This window comes from Pteropus medius, unplaced genomic scaffold (assembly GCF_902729225.1).
Source record: "Pteropus medius unplaced genomic scaffold, Ma_sr-lr_union100, whole genome shotgun sequence".
In the NCBI taxonomy this organism is placed as follows: Eukaryota; Metazoa; Chordata; class Mammalia; order Chiroptera; family Pteropodidae; genus Pteropus; species Pteropus medius.
In genome coordinates, this window is record NW_024342467.1 from 23,448,565 (window position 1) to 23,472,534 (window position 23,970).

The 23,970-nt window shown below is 52.4% G+C and overlaps 2 protein-coding genes across 7 annotated transcripts in view; both read left to right on the forward strand.

Annotated features, from left to right (window-relative positions):
• LSMEM1 (leucine rich single-pass membrane protein 1) overlaps positions 1 to 14,594 on the forward strand; it is a 16,322-nt gene extending 1,728 nt beyond the window's left edge. Inside the window, exons 2-7 of one of the 6 annotated variants that reach the window (XM_039862800.1) lie at positions 531 to 641; positions 1,500 to 1,636; positions 1,930 to 2,061; positions 3,712 to 3,840; positions 5,577 to 5,784; positions 6,493 to 6,625. In XM_039862800.1, the coding sequence (XP_039718734.1) occupies positions 1,612 to 1,636; positions 1,930 to 2,061; positions 3,712 to 3,840; positions 5,577 to 5,784; positions 6,493 to 6,541 (543 nt within the window). In that variant the 5' untranslated portion in view covers positions 531 to 641; positions 1,500 to 1,611 and the 3' untranslated portion in view covers positions 6,542 to 6,625. Of the gene's footprint in view, positions 1 to 530; positions 642 to 1,499; positions 1,637 to 1,929; positions 2,062 to 3,711; positions 3,841 to 5,576; positions 5,785 to 6,492; positions 7,092 to 7,986; positions 8,206 to 13,238 lie in introns of those variants that run through there. The other 5 variants (XM_039862801.1, XR_005652778.1, XM_039862804.1 and 2 more) reach the window with 5 other exon arrangements.
• A 1,448-nt stretch (positions 14,595 to 16,042) lies between these two features.
• The window catches only part of VOPP1 (VOPP1 WW domain binding protein), a 60,191-nt gene continuing 52,263 nt past the window's right edge, over positions 16,043 to 23,970 (forward strand). Inside the window, exon 1 of the mRNA XM_039862799.1 lies at positions 16,043 to 16,172. The gene's annotated coding sequence lies outside the window, so the exon portion shown is untranslated. The remainder of the gene's footprint in view (positions 16,173 to 23,970) is intronic.

Below are 23,970 nucleotides of genomic sequence, written 5' to 3' on the forward strand. Positions count from 1 at the left end.
AGTGCTTCACTTATCTAAAACGCTCAGGGAATTCGTGTTCTTCATTAAAATCACAGGAAAACTGAAACACCATTTTTATTTTTAACTTTGAAAAAAAATCAGTCCATGACTATTCGAACTGTCTTTTTTTTTTTTTTTTTGAAAGGGCTCAGTATTTTTACAAGCCTGGCTTTAGGCTACCTGGTTGAAGTTTTAGCGACAGCTGCTTTCGGGCGGCAAAGGCTTGATGCTTTCTGATCTTTCTCAAGTTTACTTCTTTCTTTTTTTTTTTTTTCCATTGTTGGTTTCTCCTAACTGTTTCTCTTCATTCTGTAGCTGGGTATTAAAGGAAAATGTTTAAATGTTAATAGGAAGTAAACACGTGTCACCACTTACAGGCAGGCACAAAGTTTATTGGCTTTATTAGAATCCAGATAAATATCACGTGAGAATTTTCACCCTCAGTTTTATTTCTATTAGTGTACTTATTATTAACTGCCTCAAATTCTTTTGAAAATAGTGAGATTTAAGTCCTCAATAAAATATCTTAGGTGTTCCAACTTAACACAAGTCACTGGCTTCTACACTTGGCACGGGGCATTTGAAGAATAGGATTGATGCCAACCCTTAGCAGTTTGCAGTCCACTGGGGAGATGAAAGAGGTAAGCAAATCAACGCTATAAAATATTCCTGATAGAAGAATGTATGAGCTCCAGCGAGGGTGTCAGGGGAAGACGGGTTGATTCTTAGGGGAGGTGGGGTTTGAGCTGCGTCTAGAAGGAGGATTTGGGATGACTATGGAGAAGACAGGTAGCATGAGGGAAGACACAGTGGCTTCCGGAGCTCCAGGCCCACTTCCTGCTCTGCAACCAGCTGACTGTGTCCGCTTGGCACTAAACCTTCTGAGCATCAGCCCTCTCGTTTGTAGAAAAGATTGCGGCTGGACTAGAGCACGCCTAAAATTCTTCCCAGACCCGAAAAGTCCTGGATCGCTCGCTCGTTAGACTCATTTGATAAAAAGGGAAAGCTCTGATAGTAATTGGGATTTGTCTTGCTAGAGGCCCCTTTTCACGTCATTAAAAGGCCACAAGATCTTAAAATAGAAATTTTCATCTATCTGGGCTTTTCAGTGTTGCTTGAAGTTGTGCTGTCATTAGAGAATATTACATTAAATGCGAACCTTAATTTTAAAATGATCTATTGTAAGCGACCTCAATCTAAGGACACTCGGGGGACTGACACCTCAGAGGTCCTGGGGTCTAGCCGCCAGAGGCTGCGGGCTGCTTCTTTGTCATCTCAGCTTGTTCGGATTTTGTCTCGAGGATGCACAGGCAGCATCTAGTGGCTAAGGACGCATTTTAAGGTGGAGACTCCTATGCCATGTTGAAGGAGACTATGAAAATGACAGCTTTGTGTTAAAGCCTCGTGCAGACTGTAGTGGTCCACGGTAATAGTTTCTTGTGTCAGAGTCTTTCTTTATGGCCACGGGTGGGCTAGCTCCATTTCATCTTTCTGTGTAGTTACACGGTCTTCTTGCACAAAGGATGTGAGACATCTCACCAGCAAATGAATTGTGTAATAAAAGAGAAATATTTAAAACCAATCACAGAATGAAAAGGAGGCCCAGGGAAAATGGAAGCGGGGTTAAGAGATCGAGGTAAGGAACGAGCACATGCAGAGAGGCAAGCTGGAAGGCACTGCACGCACGGTCCTTAAAACTGGGCCGCGTGCTGGACTCCAGGGCTCCTGGCCAGCAAAGCAGAAAGAATAGGTACAGCGTTGTCCCCAAAAGGAACTGTTTTCTCCTGGACAAGCAGAGCCTGTGCAAGACTTCGGTTGGAAACAGCGAGTGTGGGGGGCTATGTCTGGGCTCGTCCAGCTTCCCGCCGACTGTGGTTCTCGCGAAGTCCCCCGGCCTGCCCCGCATGCAACACCACTGTCGTGTTCCAGGGACAATGAATCACTCTCCCCAGGACGCTGGCTCCAACGGCATTCACGAAGACAGAAAGCTTTACGTCGTGGATTCCATTAACGACTTGAACAAATTGAACCTCTGTCCAGCCGGGTCCCAGCATCTGTTCCGTAAGTGTGTCCTCCCAGCTCAGCGGCCCTCCCAGCGTCCAGGCAGATGCTGCTCCAGACGGACACGGACGTGAGAGTGTGTGGGGAGCTGGTGGGCCTTGCTATCAGCTTGATACCAGAAATGCTATTGATTATTTGCCAGGATTTGCTTTTGTTCTCTGAATAGCCCTCGGGCGGTGGGCTTTCTTGGCTCCTAAGCAAACTTTGAAGCCCTGTCTTCAAAAGTTCTGAGAAGTCTCCACGGGCTTGCTCTCCCTGGAAAGGGGTGGGGACCACAGAGCTGGTCTCCCGGAGGCTTGCGCATCCCGCTGGGCTGTTGTCATGCCTTCCAGTAACCACGGCCAGGTCGCTCGTGGCGCCCGCTGTCCTAGGGAGGTCTCACTTCACAGTGAGTTGCTGAGAAAATATTCCACACATGTGTCCAGTTTTTTTAAAAAGTCAAAGTTTTGTTGGGCAAAAACGTCATCTTCATTTTCTACTTACGCGTGACAAGTCGCCCGAATTAAAAGGCTAGAAAGAAGGGGGGCGGGGAGAGCAGAACAAAAACTCTGCTAACACTAAGTGCGTATCTCGGCCCCTGAGGGTTGCAAATGCGTTCGCATTCTGTCTCAGAACGAGATCTAAGTCCCACCTTTTCTGGCTCAAGCGCGGCCGCGCAAACACCGGTGTTAGGTGCTGACTTGGCATTTGTTTCACGCGCACTCGAAATCGTATCGTCCCAATTTTATATCTATTATTCTCCTTCTAAATCTCGCTTTTCTCTTGGTCGCATGTATCCAGATTTTCACCTGCTTTTACTGCAGTCATCACTCTCAATTAAAGTAGGCATTTGGGTGCCAGCTTATGCTACTGCTTTGATCAGGAAGCAAAAGCTGGCGCGGGGGTGATATAGTATGGGACGTGGGCCACCACCGATCTGTAATCACACAGCACAGGTGCGAGACCGGAGCAGGAAAGTAGGAGAGAGTACAAACGTAATTCGAGGTTCTCCGTCGCCCCACGTTTCCATATTTCTTATTCGATTTAATTTGGGCGTCATTGGGCAGGCCTTACCACATGATGACCAAACGCAGACAAGCCACGGCTTAGGTGAAGCAGCTGTCGTATAAGCATGTCCCTCCTGAAAACAGCTTTAAGAAACCAGAATACATCGGGGCCATTTTTTGTTTACGTGGATGTGGACTTAACTGATTTTTCCTATAGTGACATGAGCTTCCTGGTACATATCCTGGCGTGTTCAGCCTCCCACCCAAAACAGGCGTCCCACAGCCGACTGATTTTACTCCTGGGTCACTTCGGGAAAAGGGCAATAGGGTCTCCATCCCTCTGACCCCTTAACTTTTTTATGCCTTCACATCCCCAAAGAACAATCCGTTCTGCTAGTTCAGTGTTAACAGATCTTCACAGAACTTTCCAAACAGCGGTAAGGAGATAGCTTGGCCCTGCTTGTTCTTTGGTACCAAGGTAGAAGGCGGTAAGAAATTCGCGAAGGGCAGCCAGCACCTTAAACATGAGTGCCTTCCTGAAGACATGACAGGAAAGCCGGGCAGAGCCCTTACGTCCCTAACAGTGGGAGCCGGTTCGGTTCCGCTGCCCAGTTGCAGGCTGGGGAGCCTCTGTCGTCATTGTTATTTGTTTGTTTGATATTAGCACTGGAGGAGAAAACCCCAGATGTTGGCACTAACTCAGGAAGTCGAAGCCACAGTCTGTTTTTCCTGGGGCTGATCGTCGTGCTGATTGTGGGCCTGGTGCTGGTTTCCTTCGTGATGTTCCTCATAGGTGAGTCGGTCCCCGGCATGTTCTCCACTGCTCGTGTGCCCTGGCTCTGTATCTCCTGTCAGAAGGCAGTGCTTGCTGGCAGTCGGTGCTTACGCTGACAGGCGGGGCGAATGAAAGCATGGAGTGCCCCCGATGTCGCTAGGGACAGGGCCACCTCGTGCCCACCGCATAAGCCCACAGAGCCACAAATTCAGAAACACGTACATTAAATATTTCTACAACCCTCGAATTTCTCACCTGGGGTCCCTGACTGTCAAGTGGTAGGCAGCTTATTCTAGCTAATTCTAGGTTTTCTTCATCTGATGCATAGATTTCCCCGTTAATTCGGGTCTGTGACATATCGTCACATTCAGTGTCCGACTCCTTCACATGGGTTACTTTTCTGAAATGTTATACCAACATAAACTGAGGCTCCAAATATCATCCTGCCGTGGGGTGATGACTAAACTGTCGGGAACCTTAGGCGCGCCTCCTGCGTGGGAGCAGCCCAGCGGAGCCGCTTTCTCCGGTGGGGTGATGGGCAGTAAGGAGAACGGCAATGGTCGTGAAAAGATGCCGTACATTGGGCGTTCACTGTGTCCCAGGCACTGCGCTAGGCACTCGATGTCTGTTTGCTCACAGCTTCGCAAGAACTTTATAGCACGAGATCCGTTGTTATTCTGTTTTTACCGCTGCTGAATCTGAGGCTTAGACAGGTTAGCTAACACGCCCAAGGCCACGCAGCTGATAAGAGCCGAACCAGGGCCCGAAGACACGCCTGCCTGACGTCAAGGACCACACATTTCAGTATTGTTATTCTCCTCCTCCTGTAGGAAAAGGGCTTATTTTATATTTGCTTCTAGTGTTTTCTATTGAGGATAAAGTCATATTCAGAAGCCAGAAACAAAACCTGAATAAGAAAGAGTGTCTTTCTATTAAACAATTACTCTGTGGCAGACACATAAATTTATGATCTTAAATCCTTATCCTACCCCTCAAGGTAGTGTCTGATCTTTCGGTTTTACTGATGAAGGACTATGGCCCAGACAGTTCATCTCTCCAGGTTTACCCAGCTAGTCAGAGGTAGAGCTGGCATTCAACCCCGGGCCTGTCTGGCTCCAGACATTCTCCACCGCCTGCGTGGTAGTAATAATAAAGGCTTCCTGCGGCCTTCAGGTGAACCTTGCCCCCTTCTAAGGCGGGAGTTGGCACAGGCATCATCTGTAAATGAACTTGATCCAAGCCTGTCTTTAACAAGGAAGACCTTTTGCTTTCGCTGTAAGAACCTGTCTTCTTTATAACTGGCATTTTTACTCAAGGAAAACAAAACTATTTTATATTGAGTACATTCTTTTTAAACCATTGGGGCTTGTTTTTGTCACAGTCTCTGTCCTAAAGAGGAATAATGGACAGCAAGCATAGATTGCTATGGATGCCTGTGTGGCCTGGTGGCAGCGTCAAGTGGCCAAGCAGTGTATTCCAGGGACACCTGGTTCATGGGATGCTATTAAATGTTGCCTTAAGGGAGAAAAGGTTCTATTGCTGAAACTCATTTGGGAATTGCTGGGTTTGATAATGCTCAGGCTGTTTCCTCCTGTGAATTTGCAAGAGGTGGGTCAGCATGTCAATCTTCTCGAACTTGTTTGCATACGGGAACCCTTTCTGCTTTCTTTTGGCATTTAACTTGGAACCCGTGTACTGTGGAACGGACCGAGGCCAACATGGCTGCTGTTTTCCTCTGTGTCTTATTAATGCAGGCAGCTCCCAAGAGGGGAAAAGCGTCACGTGTTTTGGATTTGCTTCAGCTTCACGCTTTCCAGAAGCAGGTGGCATCTCTGCCGTGCGATGCGGCAGAGCTCAGTTGAAACCCTTCCCTCGTGTCTTGGATCATAATTCATTCAACGTCATGTTTCAGATGTGGCGGAGAGGCAGCTTCTGGGCAGCAATCTGTCCCCAGTTCGGAAGGTGACGCTCTGTCATCGAATTTACCTCCCCGCGTTAGTTTATTGGCTAAGCCCAATGGCGTGTTACTAATATTGTTAGTTTCTGAAACATACCTTGGAAAAAACTTGCCTGAAATGGAAATGATTAGAAGTCCACATACTAAGTACTGATTCTGCGTTTAATTTCTTGGAAAATTTAACTCCGATAAGCAGACCTCAGAGTGTTCCATTCCCCCAGTTACTCTACGGCAGGGATCTGCTTATTTTGCAGATTTTGTCTGTCTGCTATCAGGGTGGTCTGAGGAGAATTAACACACATACAGTATGGGCTGGTAATTCAGAGCCAGCGGAGCTGTGCCACATAGGCTGGAGCCCCCAACATCCCTGTTGGCTCATCAGCGTGAGCCAGCATGACAGTGACGTCTCTGGGGTTACTCAGACACGCTGGCAGGGTTTTTCTTTTCTTTCTTTCTTTCTTTTTTTTTTTTTTTTTGCTTGCTCTAGCGATGTGCTTTCTCGGCCAAAATCTTCTTGGAGCTGCCAAGCAGATAGTACAGGCTGACCGCGGCTTCAGGAAAGCTGCAAAATTCTCTTGGTGGTATTACTCTTCCCTCGGCAGCCTCCCTCCCGGGGCTCTGGGCCGCGTGGGCTGTTGGAGCAGGGCGCCTGCCCAGAGTCCCACGGAACATGCTGGGAACCCGTGTGACGCGGTCTGTTTTCCGTTTTGAAGTTCAGACTGGGAACAAGATGGACGACGTGTCAAGAAGACTGACAGCTGAGGGAAAGGACATCGACGACCTTAAGAAAATCAACAGCATGATCGTCAAGCGACTCGGCCAACTGGACGCCAAACGGAACTAGACAGACGACCTTCCGAGAGCGACCGTGAGCCCCTGGGTGTGCGCAGGGCTGGGGCCCGAGCCCCAGCATTACTGCAGCGACTGACTGTCTGGGTAGAACCTCACCCTGGGGCCAGCTCTGCTCCGGGGACAGAAGCAACTCCAAGGCCCGGGGTGCCGGGACCGTGGCCGAAAGGGGCTCATTGTATGGTGGGGTCTTTCAGCTTTCATGGGGTGACGGGTGGCTGCCATGGAGGAGAACCAACGGTGAACAAGAGAACTTGGTTCCTTACAAACACACAACTTCTCTTACAAAAGATCCCTTGTCACCAGAGGCAGGTCGCTGTGCCAGCGAGGTTTGTGGCACCTCCTACACCTTTAGAAACTCCCCTCAAAGGCCTAAGGAATCCACCGAGTGACAGTATTTGCATTTGGGGGAACCAGATGATAGATCGTCTTTTCAATAAAAGATTTTGCTCAGGTGATTAAATCTGGACTCTTTTTCCCAGGGACAGGGGACACGTGGGCTTCAGAGCCGGTTACCTCCTGGTCATTGGTGGTAGCGGCCATGTGTACGGGGTGGGGAGGGGTCACGAGAGAGCCCAGTTCATTGGAGCAAAAAAAATCTTTCTACTTGCACAGAGGATGTATTTCATGCTCAACAATAAATGATTTTTATTCCAAGAAGTGTATGGTTTTTACAATATAGCGTCTGCGAAATCATTTCATTCATCTTTTGGGTCCACCCTTCTGGATCTGCACTGTCCTGCTGTGCCCGTGTGACATCGGTGGAGCCCCTGCCACACAGCCCGGAGGACGCCGGCCAGCACAGCTCCCGAGATGTGGGTTTGCGGATAACAGCTCTCATTGACCCATTTTAAAATATTGGCTGGCTGCATATGGTCTTTTTGTTTTTTGTTTTCAATCTACAGCCTGTGGGAAAAGGGAAGCATTCTGGTGTGCATGTCATTTGGACTCACCGAGGTATCAGGGAAAATAGTACACAAAACGATTGTGTCATAACCCATTTTTTATTGCTTAGAAAGATAACTTTAACAGAAACAATATCTCTCTGAGTCAGGGTGTAAAAAATAATTTTATTCTAGCTTAAAAGAATGACTCCATTTAAATTCAGTAGAGGATGAGCAAAAGAAATAGATTCCCCAGGAAAGACTGCTCATCTCTCTTCCCTGAACGAGTTGCCCAAACGCAGCTATAAAACAGAAAGAGCTTCAGGGCTGTGAATTATCTTTCCACAGAGTCAGGAAGTATCTTTTTTTTTTTTTGGTAAGAAAAGAAGAAACATGAAAATATTCATTTTGGAATCCCCGTGTCTACTTATTCTCGTAAATAAAGATGAAACCATCTCATTAAATTTTTTATAGGGAAAACATGAGTGAAACATAATTCTACTTTTCATGAAGAGGAAAAGGAGTTCTAAAAAAGTGATGACGAAGCCATTCAGAGCAAACGTAATTCCACGTAAGAAGTGAGCACTGGGCATCCATGCTGTGCCCAGCAGTGTGGACGGTACAGCTGCTCTGTGCGGACAACACAGAGGACTAGAGAGAAGACTGAGACGTGATCCCATCCCCAAACCGCAGGTAAGACGTGTAAGAAGCAGCAGTGACCTGTCACCCCCAGCGGGAGACAGCAGCTCCCCAGTGGGCCCGTCGAAGCATTACCTGGGAGGCTTAAAAACATCCGGTGTCCTAGCCCCTGCTCTCTGAGCGGCTGAGGTCGCAGGCAGGGGGGGACTGGGGCACGCGCTGCTTCGCAAAGCTGCTGCAATGAGCCTGACGCTCAGTTTGTTGGGGGGCTGCGCGGAGAATGGCTTTGGAGGAGGCTCGGGCTTGCCGTCTGGTCCGGTTGTGAGTAACGGGGGAGCCTCGACCTCTCCGTGATGTTCCTTAGCCCCCCTGACGTCCAGGATCTCCCCCTCTCACATGGGGGGGCGTTCCCACTGCTGACAGCAGAGAAGTCGGTCGAAAATCCCTCCGGCTCTGCTGTTTGTATCACCGATGATTGCATGTTAAGGAGGGGGACCTCTGGCCAGTTGTGGGGATTGTATTTAATCTGCAGGAACCACTAACAGTCTCTTACCAAAGGACCCGTAAATGTCCTCGGAAGACACCCCACTCTCGCCCTCAGCCACCTTACTTTTCATCTCCGCCCCCTCCGTCCCACACCCATCTCTCCTCTCCTCCATGTCTGGATCCTCTCAGCTGTGCGGGGCTGAGCTTAGGCTCCAGTTTGAGGAAATGCCCAGCTTTGATGAAGGGCAGAAGATGTGTGTGAGAATCCAGCACCCCAAAGGGTCAGGAAACTGAGGAGAAGCCAGACAAGGGTCTGTTCCACTTCCTGCCCTGGGAGAACCTTCTGGAGAGCAGACAACTATTCTTGCATCAGAAACTCTGTGATCCATGACCTGGTGGACTTCTGGGGACGTGAGACACGCAGCCCGGCCAAGCTGGTGGACCGTCCAGCAGTTTGTCTTTTCACAAACGCTGAAAACGTTCAGTCTTGGATCTTGATCTCAAGACACAAATGATTCCAAGTCAGAGCTTTATTTTTTCTTTCGAGAAAAGTCGCACTGCACAGGGCCCTGCCTAAGCCGGCAGCCCAGCTGCACGTTAGGATCACCCGCCTCTGCCCCTGAGTCAGACCCCACCTGGTCTTCATGTTGAATGGGCGCCTCCTGTCTTGAATATTCCATCTGAAGACAGTTGCAGATCCATTGAGAGAATGTTGACATCCCTGGAGGTGGATAGCGCCTAGGAATGGCCGGATATCCCTCCTCTTAGAAATAACGGCTGTAAGTGACTTAGAAACAATTCTACCCCTCAAGATAAAAAAGTAGAATCTGTCAACACCAAAATATTCGACAATCAACGAAACCCATGACCGTCACAGACCATGAAGTGAGGCAGGGGACGAATTCGCCCGAGGAGCAGAATAAGGCGTTGACGCGGGCAGAGCCTCGGCCACCACTCGGTGTGGTGCAGCTCCTAAAACCGCGTCTTAAATTCGGAAGAGACATGTTCTAACGGAAAAGACGTTCAGTAGCCTTCGAGATGCAGTCCGGGGTCCGTTTTCAACCTTCATTCGGTACAGATGGCAGAAAGCCAGGTTTTTTCCACGTCGCTCGTAGACGTCGCGAAGGAATCTTTCCCGGATCCGCTTGAGCCTGGGACTCCCTTCGACTCTCGGTCGCCTCCTTGCATTGTGCGCTTTGTGTGCCTTTCTCCCCTCGGCATCCTCAGCTCAGGAACGTGAATTCGTGCGACCGATTCAAGCGGGGACGAGTTTCCAGGCCGCTGGCATCGGCTCCAACTCGCAGCTCGAGCCAAGTGGTGTCACTCGCAGGCGAGGAGGGACACCTGGCGGCAGCTGGTTATTTCAGGAGAAGGAGGTCAATTTACGAGGAAGAAAGGAGGCAAGAGTTAAAATGCAGTGTGGGAGCCTGGAGGGCACGGAAGCTGTCGCAGCAGACGGAGGACAGCTGGCGGCTGTGTCCCGGGAAAGTGGCCGCCGGGCCGGACGGTCAGCTGGCCGATGGTGAGGACAGTGGGCTTTGGAGTTGAAGGACCTATCTGGCTCCACTGCTCACAAGCTGTGTGACCTTGGCCGGGTTCTGGACCTTTTCTGAACCTTGACTACTGTCACATCCGTAAAATGGGAACGATCCCTACTCCGCAGCGTTGCTGCGAAGATGCAGCCAAATGAACAGAGCGACGCCTAGCACCTGACGAGCACTCGATTCATGAAGGCGGCCGTTATTTTTATTATTCACAGTAAGAAGGTGAGGGCAGGGGTTGAGGCCAAGGCCAAGGTTTCCGCTGGTTCTAGTGAGGGGCTGATAGGTTTTTTAGATTCAGGGAAATTCCCCGGAAGGGACCTCCCTGACCCCACTCTCAGGAGGGTCCACGAGCAGCGGCCTTGTCGTCCAGCCCCTTGGGCAAGTGCCTTCCCATGAGGTAATGGGCGTTTACTAAGCGCCAGAGTCTCTTGACCACGCAGACGTGCTCCCCGATGCTGCTCGCCCTGCGTGGACAGATGAGATCACCACACAATGGCAGAACCCAGACTAGGGCGTGGTTCGGTGCCCGATTTTGTGCTGCAGGGAATGAGAGCTGGGGAGGTTCAGCGAGGAGAGGCGTCTCCCTGAGCAGACAACAGTTGACCAGCTGTCCATATTGTACAAACATGGCTATTGAGGGGAGTTCTCAGAGAAAGGGTCTTATCGTGAGCAAGATATACCCCCCGAAGGGGACTCCTCAAGCCTTCAACGGCCTTATGCCCCATGCTGCTGGGGAGCTCACCCTGGAAATGACTCAACCTGAAGTGATCCTAAGCATCTTCCGAGAGAGAGGATGACCACGGCATCATCATCCCGACGTCTGCTGATTGGACCAAGACTCAGACTGGCTCGCAGAGCAGCGGTCTGGGGACTCTGTTCGTGACCATTATAAGCGACTTCGGGTCATTTTGCTGGACTCTGGCCCGCCTTCCGAGGCCCACTGCTCTCCCGTAACCTTTCGGTCCAACGGCCGAGCCGAGGTCCTTCCCTTTCGGTTCCAAGGACCGGGATGGAATGGGAGACCACACGCCCCTGCCCCAATCTGGTTAATTGGGCTCATCAGTTGCTCCCGCTCCAGAGATAAGCTTGCCAAGAATTTTACATTTTCAGCCTTGGCAAATGAAAGCCCCACTACGAAAGCAAAAGACAATATGTTTCTAACATTTTTGCAAAGAGCCAGGACATGAGAAGGGGCTTGTTACGAGTCTAAGTGCTTCAGACACTCTCGGCCTTGCACTTGGCCTAACCAGCCCTCCCCGTCCTCCCACCCGAGTGAGGATGGCAGAGTGTCCCATCTTTTCTCTTAATTGGCTGGGAGAAACTTTTCTTCAAACCGGTAATGAATCTCGCTCATGAGAAAACCTTCGTGTGTTTTACTAAAGATGACAGCCGTGATCCAATTTTATAGGGAGAAGGGAAGACATGGCCTTTAAAACCTTAAAGGAGAATTTAACAAACCCACCTGCTCCTGGGCAGTGAGCCATCCTCTTTTCTCCTTTTCATATATGGAAAAGAAAGGACTCACCCCAAAGTCCCCAGGCTGTCACAGTCAGCAGCCGGACGCCCCCTTGCCTTAGGGCCATGGCTGCTACCGAAGGCCACAGGGGAAGTTGTTGGAGGACCCCCTCAAACCGGCTTCACATCCCAGGCAGTAGGTGCTCACCTGAATTCTCACCACACCGCAGCATCTTTCAGTGAGTCGCCTCGCTCTCTGTGAAGTCCTTCCGTTACCTGCTCCTTCGCGCCGTAGGAACCTTCGTCTGGCTATGCTGCTTTTTTTCTGAGGCCGACGAAGCCCCTTGTGACTGCTGGGGCACTGATAGGTCACCCCTGACCCTGTGGGACGATCTGCAGGAGACCCCTCTAGGTAAAGCTGATTTCTCAGGGTTTACAGATGGTTCTTATTGGAAAGATGAAAATGGTGAGTACCGTGCTGCTTGTGCAACTGTCAACCCCTAACGGTTGTGGAGGTGGCATTTCAACCTTTGGTGGCTTCAGCCCAGCAGGCTGAATCATATGTTCTCTTTCCTTTGGGTGATTTCGCCAAAGGCTAAACTGCCAACCTTTGTACCGAGTGTAGGTGTGCCTTCTGAGTGGCTCCCGACGTGGAAGCTTACGGAAACAAGGTGGTTTCTCTACTTCCAGTGAAAATAAAATTTAAAATGGCCACTATCTTCAGGAACTGTCGCACGCTCTCCTTCACCTGCTGATCTGCTACCCTTACGCTCTCAGGGCATTTTAAACTCGACTCTCGGGAAGTGAAAGATCACCTTGCTGACACTTCTACCAGGACTCCCGGCCCTTAGAGGTCGAAGCTCTGTGTTGATCCAAGGGGACATCCCCCCAGCTGATACTGTACAGAGGAACCCGATAGTTAGCTCCAGAAAAAGAAAAAACAAGATTGGAAACTTAACGGTTGCTGTTTTGAAAAAAAGAGAAAACCCTGGTCCAGACCAAATCACAGCCCTGTCTTACCAGGGACTCTGAACTCTCCTCTGTGGACGATCGGGGGCCACAGAGCAGACCGACAGGCTCAGTGACCAAAAGCGGCCAGGCAGGCAGGCGAGCTTTCGTAGGAAAAGCTTAAGCTTTCTTTTAAATGAGCCCTGCTGTTCTCCTGCATCTAGGATAATTAATACCTTTGAGTCGTCAGAGTAATTTCCCTTTCCAGACCCCTCGGGGGCCAGGCCACAGGCACTGGGAGCACAGTGACCACCAAATTTCTCATTGTTACCTCCTCCCCCGCATCCCATCTCTACGCGCGGGAAATGTTGAATGTTAACTACCCTGTACCCCAGTGTGAAAGACTGTGTGTCTCTCCATGTTGCTTTGTGTCGAATTCTAGAGATTTTCCTTGCTTTGCTTTCTCTTGCCTCCTTAATCTACCACGAATGGATTTCATATAACCTTCCCTACACTTTCCCTTTTAACTCTAAATGTATAAAAAGAACTGCCGAATCGACGTTTTCTGGAGCATTTTCTCCATCCGTTGAGATCTCGTTTCCAGGCGTGTCCTCAGTTATTGGCTCAAATAAACTCTTATGAAATTGTCTCTAGGTTCGGCCTTTCATTGACACCGCTCCTGACTGCTATTCAGTCATTGGGCCACTGACAAAATAACAGCATTTATCAATCAGCATCGGTGAGAGAATATTGATAAGGCCGTGAAAACACCTACTTCACCTGTCAGCCTGCTCGCACTGCCCCGGCCACTCGTCTAACGGACCATGAAGTTTGGACAATAGATTTCATCTGGTTTCCCCCGTCTCGTGGGGCTATAAACATGTTTTAGTCGTGGTCCGGATGTTTTCTCACTGGACTGAAGCTCGATCTTGCAGGCAGGCTAATAATGTCCCTTCAGAGGCTGAAGCCCTTTGAGAGCAGCCACTCCCCACCGGCAATGCCGCCAGCCCCATAGCCACGGAGGGACCCATCTTACTGGTCAGCGCTGCAACAAGCCTGTGCTGTTGGGCCAGTGTTACGTTTCACGGCTTACCACCCTCCACCCTCAGGGTGAGTGGATGCGTTAACGGCATTATTAAGATTCAACTGGCAAAATGTGTAGAAGCCCTCCAGATCCCCTGACCAAAAGCACTGCCGTTGGGCCTCTGAAACCTCCATCCGCCCCCTTCGGGGCTCCTAAGCGCTCACCCTTTGAGACAGTCACAGGGCGCGCGAGCACCTAGCTGCTGCTTCTTTGAATCCACAGTTGATAAAGGGAGAGGCACTTCGATGCTGTGAAGGCCTGGTCGCTTCTGCTGGCAGTCCCCAAGCTCTGGTAGAGCCATCTTTCCACGTGAACACCGAGGGGATGAAAACCCCCCAACTGATACTCCGCCCTCGAGACTGTTTCCTGGAAAGACACCTCCATAAAGACCCCTTCCAGCCTCCCCAGAGTTAGTTTTCTACAAGTTGACCTCTGCCCCATCGGTACTGCCAACTACCCCTGGGCTGCCGAACCCCAGGCAGCAGACTCTTGGAGACGTGTCACCTAAAGAAGGCACCACTCCCTGACTGGAACCGCACACAGTCTGGTGACCGGAAACTAAAGCTGTCAGAAATGAAAGCAAATGGCCTCTGAAGGGGACAGCTTTCCCAAAATGACCGGATGGGGCCTGTGCACCTGCTTCCTCACGGTTAATTCTTACTTTATCTCTCTTCCTTGGAAGGCGAACACACTTGTTTGCATTTCCTCATCTACTGTGAAAGGAGACACTTTCCCCGTTACTGGATCTGTCACCCAGGAACCTGGATCTGCCCAAGATAACGATGGTCTTCGTTTCACCCCTACAGGTCCAAACTCCTGGCTTAAATGCATCATGTAGACTAAGTTTGCTACGTTGTTTTAATTCTGTTGTGTATTCTTGTTGTTAAGCTCTGCACTGCTGCTTGGTAAAACTGTTTCCTGGTCAATACACCTTGTATTTTATTCCACGAATGAGGGAACCGTTAGGGTGACAAAGCTGCTTCAAAGCAGAAGGCAGGCAACTCATCTGTATCTCGCCAGTGAAGGGGGTGGCAGGAGGAAATTCTTGAGATGAAACTGATAAATTAGATAGAAAACTGGTTAAGGTTCTAACTGCAGAGGTCATTTGCATTTTTACAAGATGAGATCATTTACATCAACAGTGGAAAGAACATTTGCATCTCTATTATACAATAAGGCTTCCAACTTAGTTTTCTACAAGTTGACCTCTGCCTTTAAAAGGGCACCAAATAGTCAAAGTTCCTGGAGACGGAAGACCCTCGGTGGGCATCTTTTTGATGCCTTCCCATAATGAAGGCCACCGGCATCTTTTCTGCTTTACTTGCAAATGCTGCTTCTAACAGGTGTAGTTTGGTGTTGCCTGTCCTATACTCATCAGATAAGTACAGGCATGGACGGCTGGAAAGTGTTTGGGACTCACCGCGGGTGACATCTGTTTTCATGAGCCCCACCCCTCCTTCAGTCATGGGCAGGTTCATGCCCTTTACGATCCTTTGCTCTCCTTCACCCTTGGGGCTCTGCCCTCAGCACTCTGCCACCGTTGTGTAAGTGACTGTCTCTCCCTGTAGACTCCAGTAGTAGTTGCGTTATGTCTACACCCTGGCCCTCCAGCTCAGGCTCTGGGACGTCTTACAAGTTCAATAAATGCTTATTGAATAACTGCACGAGTGAGGTGGGGTCTGAGCCCAGCTCGGTGGGCGGGAGGTAGCTGGGGGGGGGGGTGGGGGCAGGGGAGGGGCGTGTGACGAGGCGTTCGGCAGGGGCGGAGGAGACCGCAGGCTCAGCAGCAGGAGTGGAGACCTCAGTGTGAGGCCAGTTTCGGTGAAGCCCCTGCAAGGCCAGGTCAGGAGGCCGCTGGCATAAAAAGCGCCGACGGCCTCCGAGAGGTGAGGGGCAGGGAGCCTTCTGCTGGCGGCGGGCCTCCCTCGTCCCTTGGCTGTCCTTCACCGCACGTGGGAAGGGTGCATGGCCCCCTGGGGTCGCAGGAATCCGAGGGAGAGTGAAGAACACGGAGACATAGGATGAAAGGCAGAGCGCGGGGTTCATCTGCAGCCACCTCCCTCCAGAACAAGTGTCGCCCCGCCCGGGTCTACTCGGGAGGGGACAGGGCGGCCACCCCCGACGGAGGAAGCGCCGGCAGCTCCCCTCCCACTCGCGGGGCGCTGCGGCCCGCGTCCGGGTCCCGGCGCCCGGCAGCCGTGCGCCCCCGGCGAGGCTCCGGGTGCCCGCGGGCGCGCGCCCCAGCGCGCTCCGGCCGGGGGCGGGGCGCGGGGCGCGGGGCGGAGCTGGGCGCGGGGCGCGGCGCAGCCCGGCTCCCGCCCTCCGCCCGCGGCCCCGGCGCTCGCCCGCGGGCCGTGCAGCTCGCCGGCCTGAGGCCCAGCACGCGGCGGACGTGCCGCCGACCGCGCCTGCGACGCGGAGCCGGGCGCGCCCGGAGAGGACGCGGAGCCATGAGCCGCCTGCCCGCGAGGACGGCGGCGCTGCTGCTGGCGCTGCTGGCGGAGGTGGGGGCCGCGCCCGGGGAGGGGGCGCCGCGCAGCGCGGACAATGCCGGCGCGGGGACGCCGGGGAGCGCCCGGGAGGCCGAGCGGCCGCGAGCCGCCGCCTCGGGTCCTGCAGACGTCCCGGCGCTGGGACGTGTGGGGACCCGGGGACGGGCGGCCGCCCCGGCCCTCCTCGCCCCTCCGCGTCCTCCCCTGCGGCTCCCCACCCCGCACCGCCCCCGGGGGCTGCTGCTTCCTCCGGCTCCCAGCGCGCGTCTGGGGGACTCGGAGTGACCTTTCCGTGCTCGGCGCCCCCTGTCCCCCCGCCTGGAGGGGGGCCGGGATCCCGGGGGGCGGGGCGGGGTGCGGGGGTCCCGGGAGCGGCGCAGGCGCGGGGCGCGGGGCGGCTGCGGTCGGAGTGGGAGGGGCGCGGGGCGGGCGCGGGGATGGAGCGGCGACGGAGGAGAGCTTGCGGGGGGCCGGGGGACCCGCGCAGAGTGCGGGGACACCTTCCTGCCTGTGAAAGCGAGGGGCGGGGTCTTCAGACGCGCGCCGAGCTGGGGCGGTGGGTGAGGCTGAAGCGATCGCGCCGCGATCGCGGGCGGAAGCCTGGTGACCGCAGCCCCCGTGGGACCCCGGCCGCCCTGCGCCGCCCCGTCGCATCCTCTGGTGAAAGCGGGTTGCTAAGGCGGGCTCGGCCGCGCGTGAGCCAGGGGGGTTCCCGGCAGAGTCTGAGCCCCAGCTCGTCCAGGTCCCTGCGCAGCTCCTTTATTCCGAAGGAAATTTGCATTAAATCAATGAAGTCAGGGTAAATGGGAAACGAGGAACTTAACGTCTCTTTCTGGCTTTTCTATTGAGAGGGTTGTAAAACCATTTAATGCTTGGGCGTTAGTGCTGGAAGCGGCTACTTGGTTTTCTGAACTGAGAAATAGATGTTACGCGATGTTGGGAGGGAAAGTCTTAGCTCTCTTGAAAGGAAGGTCGATGGAAAGTTTCTTGCACTAGGCTCCGTCATAGCAAAAACTTAGTGTTTTTGTTCTTACTATCCCCCTGGCTTGGTATTTAATTATTATTATTATTATTATTATTTTTGGAGGAGTGCCTCTCTCCTTGTCCTCTTTCCGTCTGTTCAGAATTTTAAAACCTTAGAATGATATCCCCTTGGTGACTCACTAGACATAACAACGGAGAAATGAATCTGAGGCCACAGTTTATCTCAAAACACATGCGTCTGTACCTACCACGCAGCGCCCACCCCACCCCCACCCCCTTGAAAAGCCAGCGCTGGGCGAAATTCTCCAGCGTCTGGCTGCTTCTGCTTCTCTCCCACAGGGCACCGTGTGTGGTGCTGTGTCCTCGACTGCCACAGGGCCTCAGTTCTTTCCAAAATAGCCGTTTTGTTGCTTAGGAATTTCTCGTCTTTAAATAGAGTTCAGACCATGACCGAAAGGCTGAAAGATCTTCCAGGCAGGACTGTGACAACACGGATGCCTAAGTGACTAAGGCGAGGCTTTCACAAAGCTGACTGTCTAGCTGGTAGGCAATTTGTGTTTTCACCAGGATATGTGGGGTAGCCCACTTTACAACTTATCCTAAGGAGCGTCTGAGCAATTAAGGAGATTTCTTCATAATTCACGACATGGGAGTTTATGCGTCAGATGTATATCTGAGATGCTTCATCTCAAATCGCTCTGACTTTCATCTCAAATATGTCGTTAGCGGAACCCCTCCGATGCTTGGAAGTCCCGAATAGGATACATGAATGTGCGCTTACAGCCGCTCGGTGTGTGAGGAGGCAGAGGATTCTCGTGACAGTCGAGGGAGGTGTCTGATGGCTTCTGACAGCCAGCTGCAACCCGGCTATTAGTCTTTGTTTCTTTGTTCTGCTTGAGCTGCTTTCACTGTTGTGTAGCTGATCATAAACCACCCGGAATAAGGAAGGGAGCCTCCGGTTATTCCGGTCTGGCCTTTGAGCACCCTGTCCCTAGCCAGTACCCCCAGGGCCATGGCGAGGGGTGCAAGCTAGCTGGAAGCGCTGGGGTAGGGAGGGGATCTGGTTTGCAGAAGGGTCTGTCCTCCCTGCCTCTCCATCCCTGTGTAGAAATCGCTTACCTGTTAGACATAAAGACTGCGTGTATGTTTACTTAGCAAACACTTCTAGAGTGCTTACCCTGTGTCAGGCATTGTCCTAAGCACTTTACAAATATTAAGCCATTAATCCTCTTGGCAATTATCCCTATTTTTATTTCAAATGAGAGCTGTTAGAGAACTCGCCCACAGTCTCTCTGCTGGGGGAATGTGAGGGGCGGGAGCTATAGACCCAGGCCCGGCTCCACCTCCTTGTGCTGCTGTCCGCCCCCCACCCCGCCCCCCAGATACTGGCGTGGAGGGAATGCACGTGGTATGCCCTGAGGATAGTGGCCTTGGGGAGTAGGGAAACCAACAAAGGAGCCTTTAGAAGCACCAGTCACAGATCCTTAGGGGACCAGATAATTCAGCATCCAAGTTAAGACACCTTGGAGGGCGAAATCAGGGCTGCGAATTAGTATGCCTGTGCAGCGGGTCACCAGGACTGTTGGGGACCCTGGCTGTGTGCTCATCCTACAGCCCAGGCGGGGCTTGAAGTGGGAACAGGTGCTGGCAGCACCCTCCCTTCCTCCGGGGTGGCTTCTCAGGAGCTCGCTACTGGAGTGACCTTTCCGGGTTTCCTGTGAGTTTCTCTCTCCCCTCCCCCAGTCACTGTGCCAGCCACTTAGGTCCCAGGCATCTGAGTCTGGCCATGGTGTGGGGGAACCCCAAAGGCCTTTTTTAGGTCATACAGTTTTGTGCTTCTGTTCTGCCCTCTGGCTTACGTGAGGTCCTGAGACCGGGCTGCGTGCGGAGTGAAGGTGCCAGCCCAGCCCCCAGTCCCTCAGTGAAGAAATTCCCCACGACCTTCACTGGGCCGCAGCTGCTCCTCACCAGCGGAAAGGAGGAGAGGCTTCTCACCTGACTGCACTCACCTGCCAGCCTGGGGAGCATCTAGGCCCTGAGCACGGGGGCCCCCAGCCCTCCCCACAGTGTTTCCTGGGTGTGGACGCTGCTGGCTCCTGGAGGCTGGGTTGTTGACACTTGGTTCGAGGTTTAGTCGTGAGCTGGGAAAGGCGCACGGCACCGCTCAGATACAACTCCCGAGGGGCGATGCTGCGGGTTCGCTGCCTCCACGCGCTGCGGGGCGAACTCTGGTCTAGGCTGTGTTCGTCCAGGGGCTGGCTTCGGCCTTCTCGCCCTCTCCCAGAACCAAACGCTGGACGCCTTTAAGTGAAGCCGCCATGTGCTTCACAGTCGTTTCGGCTCAAGGACGGCCCTTCGCGGGCTCGAGGAAGGAGTGGTCTCCTCTAGAGAAGGTCGGAAAGTGAACCTTACCTTTTGAAACCAGGGAAAACGAGAGGATCACTGAGTAATTTTCTAAAGTCCTGTGTGTTTTGACGCCCAGCAGCGCTGAAATTAGAACCAAGTCAAGTTTAAGGCTGTTTTCTCGTCTCGTGCCCAACGTTTTTCGTGCCCTGGAATCTCAATGAATATGGCAGCCCCTGGGTGCCAATTTTCTGAAATAAACCTTTTCAACCCTCCCACTCTTCAGAGTTTTTAGAATCTGAGCAACGTGCAATTGGAATGAAAAATAAGAGCGTGGGGAGTTTGTCTCTGGAAGCTCCGTGGAGGCCGGGCGCCCGTGGGTGAGAGGCGACAGTGATGAATGAACAGGTGGCAAGGACTCTGAAGTGGGGGGAACCTGGCTCCAGGTTCCGGGGGTGCGGGGACAGGGGCCTTGGGCCTGGATTTGGGGCACTCATTGCCTCTTGCTTCCTTTTGGCTTCGGTGACTCTAGAAGTACGTGGCTTAGGCTAGCAGCCACTTGACTCATCGAGCCATGGGATGGAAAGCAGTTTCCCTAGACGTCACGGTTGTCACCTTCTCTCGATGAGGCCTCTCAGCTGTCACCCTCTCAGTGAGGCCTGGCATGACCACCCTGTACAAAATTCCAACCCGATTCCCCTCCCAGGCCCCTTCTCTCCTCCGTATCTGTTAGCTTCACAATATGATGGAATTTACTTTCCACCCTCTAAGATTGTAAGGGCAAAGATTTAGCTCCATTTGGTTAACCAAAAGACCCCCAGCTCCTAGAACAGTGCCTGACACGGAGTAGGAGCTCAGGAAGTGTTTGAGTACGCGGATCGAGGGTAGTGACCCTGGGCAAGGAGCTGAGTAGGTCTGTGGTGGGAGGGAAGGTAATCGATTAGCCATGGACTTCGAAGGGAGGGCCCCTGTACTGGGACGTACAGGTAATCATTGTCCGAACACCTCTAGTGATAGAAACTCGCTAGCTCTCAAAGCATCGACGTTTTGGACAACTTCAGATGTTCACGTTTTCTGTTACATTGAGGAGAAATGATGTTTTTACGTAGTCCTAGTGTTGTCCTCCCGGGCTTTTCGGAAGAGATGTGATCACAGCGACAGCCCCTCGGTGTCTGAGCACAGCCGTTACGTGTTCTCTAGGCTTCGTCGTCTTCCTCTGTTTTCCTGAGACGTGGTTTGGAACAATCTCTCCATCCTCACAGCCGCCCCTTAAAACTGCCACCTGGACAGTGCGCGGACAGTCCTCGCCAGCTGAAGATAATCGGTCCTAGAATAAGGCCTCTCGGCGAAGTCACGTGAAACGGGGCTCAAATTTTAATAGTTAATAGTGGAAGGAATGTTTGACTGAGACTTTATTTTGAAAAAACAAAGCCCAAATTGTAAAAATAAGTTCCACCTAAGTATTTATTCTTAGAACAATATGATTAGTAATTTGGGTAGAGAGGAGGCGCATTTTATGTGTAGAAAGTCGATGACAATCATAGGATAATCTTCGCATATGTTGATTTGAAGTCAGCATATGGTACACTTAATTACGATTATTTTTTTTTTTCCCCCAAAGACTGGCCTTTTGCTCTTGTGATCAAACCCACACGCTTCCCCCGCAACCTCCAGCTTCTCGGTCTTTCTATTCATATTCTCTTTTGGGCATCTCTTGGGTCATTACGAATGGCTTAACCTCAAGGTTCTTTTGTCTTTCATAGACTTCATGAGATACTACGCATTTGTGAGACCCCGAGGGTCATTTTCCTGTCTATCTGTGTGACATTCGCGTTGTACTCTGCTATGATTCCGTTGCCAGGGACTGATGGCGGAGTCGCTGGCGTAAGTGGGCTGGGGTACCGGTGCACTATTTTAGAAGGAATGAGTTCAGCACTGAGTGCATTTTGTCCCATCTCTTTCCCACTGGGACTTATTCGAAGGACACACTGTTCTCTACGAGGTCTCAGCGTCATTGTCACAGCCCTCGGTTGGACCTTTTCATGATGCAGACAAGATAATCTAGGAGACGCACGTTGAGTCGGCAGTGTGCCGTGGGTAGCTCACCAACCCTCACAGCAGTCGTACAGCTGTTGAGGATAATTTTTGAAACTTAAATCGAGAACCACGTGTTGATTAAATTATACTTCGCATTACCCCCTTCATCCTTTATGGTTGTCTGTCATTGATCGTCAGAGCATTGCCGTCTTGATCCGACGGACTCATGAGGAGGTCGAGCAGAACTGAGTAGAAGGTGGAGGTGCTGAGGTAGGTGGTTGAGATTCTGACTTGGCAAACACTGATGTCCTTCATTTCAAAAAATCAGAATTCAGCTTTAGACGCGAAGCGTTTCTTCGAAGCATCCGATCGTTTGCCCTTGGCGAGGAGGGAGCCAAGAAACGGGCGTCTAGGAGTCAAGGAGCAGGACATCTAAACTTGGGAGTTCCTGAACGCACACGGCAGAGCAGCCCCGCGGGACCCTCACGCGAAGCCGCTGTGCTTGGTGATAAGGAAGCCGTGACCTTCACTCGTCGGGGTTCAGGAGTCCAGTGCTGGGCGCAGACAGGGAGGCGATGAACAGAGAGAGAGAGATCATTTCAGGGAGGGCAGCTGCCTGCTTCAGAACTCCTGAGGAGAGAGCAACAGCCTCAGCCCGGAACCAAGAGATCGTATCTCATAAACCGGGTTCGAAATTGATCAGCCGTGGGCCTGACCCCCAGGGGCTAACTGCATGGTCCTTAAGTGTCATGTTTGGATGGCGGCGGCGTCACCGCTTCGATGGCTGTAACAAAACAGCGCCTACTAGATGGCTTCTAAGCCACGAGTGTTTTATTTCTCAGTTCTGGAGGTTGGGAAGCCTATGGGATCAAGGCGCCAGCTTGGTTGGGGGGGCCCCGCTTCCTCCTTCCGAGCCGGCCCCTGGCTGCGTCCTCACGCTGTTTGTAGAGCTCATTGAAAGAATTGCAGTACGAGCAGCCTTTATAGCCACAGGATTATAGTCCCTGAAAAGCCTTTGTAAGTAGAAATTATACGAGTGAATTTTTGTTTTTTGAAGTTATGAAGAATATAGTTCCTAGCCAAAGGCATGCTGCTCGTGTGAAGATAATTGGCTGTTGCTACTGTATGATGAGGTGGGGGGCAGGGAAGGGGGGTGCGCACACCTACAGAGCTTCTGATACTTTGAAACCTAGGGAAAGGGCCATCTAGAACAATACGCTCACCCCACTGGCACTGCCACCAGCAAGAGCTGGGTCTTACCTGGCCCCTACAATGTGCGGGGCGCTGTTCTAGATGTATGCTGTGGACCCTGAGGAAGGAGATGCTTACCAAGAAGGGCTCCTGGTGGCTAACAGGGCTTAAATTCAAAAGCAGAGCTAGTGGCCGTTTCTACACAGAGGCCTCTCATGCAAACCGCAGTTCAGGGAGGAGCCTGCGCTGTGTTCCTGCCATCTTTATAAAGGAGCTCCTGGATCCAGTCCTACGGGACTGAGACTTTCCCCATGTCATTGGCGCAGCACAGCTATGTTCTCATTAGCGTCTTCATCAGCCGGTCAGAGCGACTCCATCCTAATCTGGACAGTGCCTTTGGGACCAGTCAAACTGTGAGGATTTGCATGAGGGTGGACCAATCAGGGACCGGGAGCGAAGACTGAAGACTGTTTCCAGCCGGAGCGGAACCATCAAAGATGTCTCGCTCTGGCGGAGGGGGCCAGGGCTGGCTAGCCAGAGGGGGGCCTCGCCCGCACCGCACAGCCGTGCTCGGCCACAGCCGTGCTGTATCACAGTCGAGCTGTTTCACTGAATAGAGTTTCTTTGTTCACTGTACCCCACGGTGGGGAAGCCTTTTGGCATTGACCTGGCCCCTCCCCCCCGGTGGTTTCCGCCTCAGGCAGTGGCCCCGCCACCCACCCAGGATGCCACTCCAGAACCTGGGGCCCGTCCCCGCGTCCTCTGCAGTCCCCAAGGCCTGTTCCTCCAGGTTCCTAGACCACACCTGGCCGGGGCCTCTGTTTTCTGTGTCCCTGCCTCAGTCCTCCTGGCCGTGTGATCTTTTGAAACCCTAATCCCGCGTGTCACTTCCCTGCTTGAAATCCATTAACGGACCTAAAATTCTGACCAGTTTTGTGACTTGACGTAGTCAGTGCCCTTCAGTGCCCTGTTAGTGTCCTGGATGGCACATGGGGGAGCCTCCTGTCCCCAGCCTTCCCGGCACCACACCCTCTCCCGGGCCAGGTGCTCTGTGGGATAGGGAGGTAACTGACATGGAACGTTTTTCAGTGTTTTATGAGAATTATCCGATCACGTCGCGAGTTTTAGAGCCGCCCTCGTCAGCAGCGCGTGGGTAAGGAGAGGGGAGGGCCGTCCTCTGTGCACGGGCTCTCTGTGCCTCTCTTCCGTACCCGGGAGCTCAGTTCTGGGTCAGCTTTGGGTTTGGAAATCGCAG